Source organism: Colobus angolensis, unplaced genomic scaffold (genome assembly GCF_000951035.1).
Source record: "Colobus angolensis palliatus isolate OR3802 unplaced genomic scaffold, Cang.pa_1.0 Scaffold17, whole genome shotgun sequence".
Lineage (NCBI taxonomy): Eukaryota > Metazoa > Chordata > Mammalia > Primates > Cercopithecidae > Colobus > Colobus angolensis.
The window spans coordinates 1,977,182-1,979,725 of NW_012114821.1; the positions used below are offsets into that span (position 1 = coordinate 1,977,182).

Below are 2,544 nucleotides of genomic sequence, written 5' to 3' on the forward strand. Positions count from 1 at the left end.
CTGCCAGGGTGGGACATTGCACAGGCTGAACTGGCAGCAGGTTGTGGTCACCTGGGTCCCCTCGACCGTCTTGGTGATGGGCTGGCAGCTGTCTGTACACCACGCAGAGTGGGTGGTCAGGAGGCCTGACTCTGGGGAGGGGAGTGGGGAACAGATGCTGAGGATGGGCGGGGCCTCCGAGGTGGCTCTGCAGGGCTCTGTTCAGGGCCCCTGGCTTTCCCGCCGCCCGGGGGTGCGTGTGCTGCGGCCCCACGCCCACTTACCGGTGTTCCCGTGGGCAATGAGGGTTGTGCAGGCCTGGCCATGTGAGCAGCTCTGCGTCAGGTTGCAGCGCTCGTCCCTGGACAGGGACTGGCAGGCATAGCACCACAGCAGCACTGTGGACAAGGCGGGCTCAGGCCCAGGCCGGGTCCAGGTCCCTGTCCACCTCCCCGTTCTCAGCTGTGCTCCCAAAGCCTAGCCTGGTGAGCCTCCAGCACCCACTGCTCAGACGGGCGGGCCACCCCTGACTCGGCCCTGTAAGCCGTGCTGTGTGCGTGAGTCTGTGTGTTTAGGGGCAAGGGATTGCGGCCCAGGCAGGGTGAACTTCCCATCATCGCTCACACCTCCTGCGACTGTGCTGCCCAGGCTCCTGCTGTGGGCACGGAAACCTGGAGGCGAGTCTGACTCAGTCCTGCCTCTGGGAGCACCGGGCCTCGCAGAGGAGGGCCTCACAGGGGGCACCTTGTGGGTGTGTGGGGCAGGGCTTGTGTTGAGGGCAGGCCTAGGGGTCCTGGGAGTGGGGGTGGGCTGTGTGTGGTGGGCACACTGGAGGCCCAGGCGATTTGCTCTGCTTTGTTCTGGGGATGGGAGAGAGCAGAGGGTGGCCCAGCGTGTAGGGGTGTGTCAGACAGGGAGGGTGGGCTCTTATTAGCCCCACTCTGCTCTGCTCTAAGCACTTCCCTGGCTCCCTTGCCTGCAGCAGCCAATCCGTCTCTCCCCTGCACAGGACCGGCCCACCCTGCTGCTCTCTCTGCCCCACAAAACTGAACCCTACCCTGGGGCCTCTGTGCTTGCTGTCTCCACCCTGGGCCCCCACTGAGCCCTTCTCTGCCTGGTGAACTCCTGTTTAACCTCTACATCCTGGCACCACTGACCCTCCCAGCTGGTGGCTTCTTCCCCTGTTCCCTACTCTGCAAGGCAACTGAGTGTCATGGTGAGTGGAAGAAGTGAGGGGTACACTGAGTGTCCCCCACTCTGCTGGAAGCAAGCTCACAGTGGGACTGTGGCCTGTTGGCTTCCATCACACAGCCCCGCCCAGAATGCTCCAGGCAGAGCAGGCAGCGGGGCCCTGGGGTTGGGGCGGCCGTACCTCTGCCCCTGCCACCAGGGAGCCTGTTGGTCTCCTCCTCTTCCACCTCATCCTCATCTTCCTCGTCGTAGTCATCTGACCTGTGGTCCTCGTCCTCGTCCTCTTCCTCCTGCTGTGCCTGCCCTCTTCCTGGCCAGGCAGGGATGCTTGTAAGCCTCAGCTACCCGGGTATGGAGGATACCTGCTCTGGGCAAGCATTGCACCCCCAACTCCTTGGCCCTCCCCCACCACCCTCAGGCCCCAGGGCAGCCTACCTGGTGTGGCGTCTGGCCCCTGCACACCCTGCTCACTGTCCTGCAGCCGAGTGTGCCCTGGCACAGTAGTTACAACAGCAGCTGCTGTGGGCTGGCCCTTTATGGTAGCCCCTCCCCGCACCCCACATAAACAGGAGCACAGATGTTTGGGGACTCTCGGGGTCCCAGACCAGCTTCCATCCACACGGCTCTGGGCTGAGGACTCCAGCCTCATCCCCTCCTTCTTCCTAAGCCCCTGCCGGGGTTCCCTGGAGTTCCCTGTGCTCCAGGACTGCACTCGTGGCCCCCTCACCGCAGGGTTACCCTTTGCCCCGCACCTGGCTGTCCGCACAGCAAAAGGGCAAGCAGGAGAGCCCTGAGCACCTTCATCTCGCCGATGCTGCTGTGTCCCTGACTCCTCGAGCAGCACTCTGGAGCTGCGATAAGTGGGATGAAGGGCATTGCCGCGGGCTTCCCAGTGGCCCCCACCAGCTCCAGTCTCAAACAATGGGCCGCACACGGGTCCCCAGCTCCAGGCGCCAGGCCAGGGACTGTTGTTTCCCTCCAGGACCTCTGGGGCTGGAGGGGAAGGAGAAGTCATTGTGGTTGGCCTTGGAGCGTCCCGTGCACCTGTGCCGGCAGTTGGAAGGCGGTGCTGGCCACAGGAGCTGCTGGCCCTGGCCTGCCTTGCTGCTCAGTGCCTCAGCCCTGTAGTGCAGGGCAGGGAGCCTCGCCTCAGATTGGGCCATGCCTGACACCCCCTAACCCCATGTCTGGGCTCCATAGTCACAGGAGCTTGGGGTCACGGACCCTCTATTTGCTGATCACTGGCCAAGCATCTTCATTCCAGAGTCAGCATCACACCCAGGCCCCTTTAAGAGCATTTAAATAAAAACACAGTCAATGCCCTCAAGCGAAGGCTGCGCGCTCACCTCCTCTGCACCCACACTCAGCAGTGCA

The 2,544-nt window shown here is 63.4% G+C and overlaps 1 protein-coding gene across 1 annotated transcript in view; it reads right to left on the reverse strand.

Annotated features, from left to right (window-relative positions):
• The window catches only part of GPIHBP1 (glycosylphosphatidylinositol anchored high density lipoprotein binding protein 1), a 7,273-nt gene extending 5,237 nt beyond the window's left edge, over positions 1 to 2,036 (reverse strand). The window contains exons 1-4 of the mRNA XM_011938085.1: positions 1,923 to 2,036; positions 1,352 to 1,480; positions 264 to 377; positions 52 to 131 (exon numbers count right to left, since the gene is read on the reverse strand). Coding sequence (XP_011793475.1) covers positions 52 to 131; positions 264 to 377; positions 1,352 to 1,480; positions 1,923 to 1,974 — 375 coding nt within the window. The 5' untranslated portion in view covers positions 1,975 to 2,036. The remainder of the gene's footprint in view (positions 1 to 51; positions 132 to 263; positions 378 to 1,351; positions 1,481 to 1,922) is intronic.
• Positions 2,037 to 2,544: the final 508 nt, after the last annotated feature.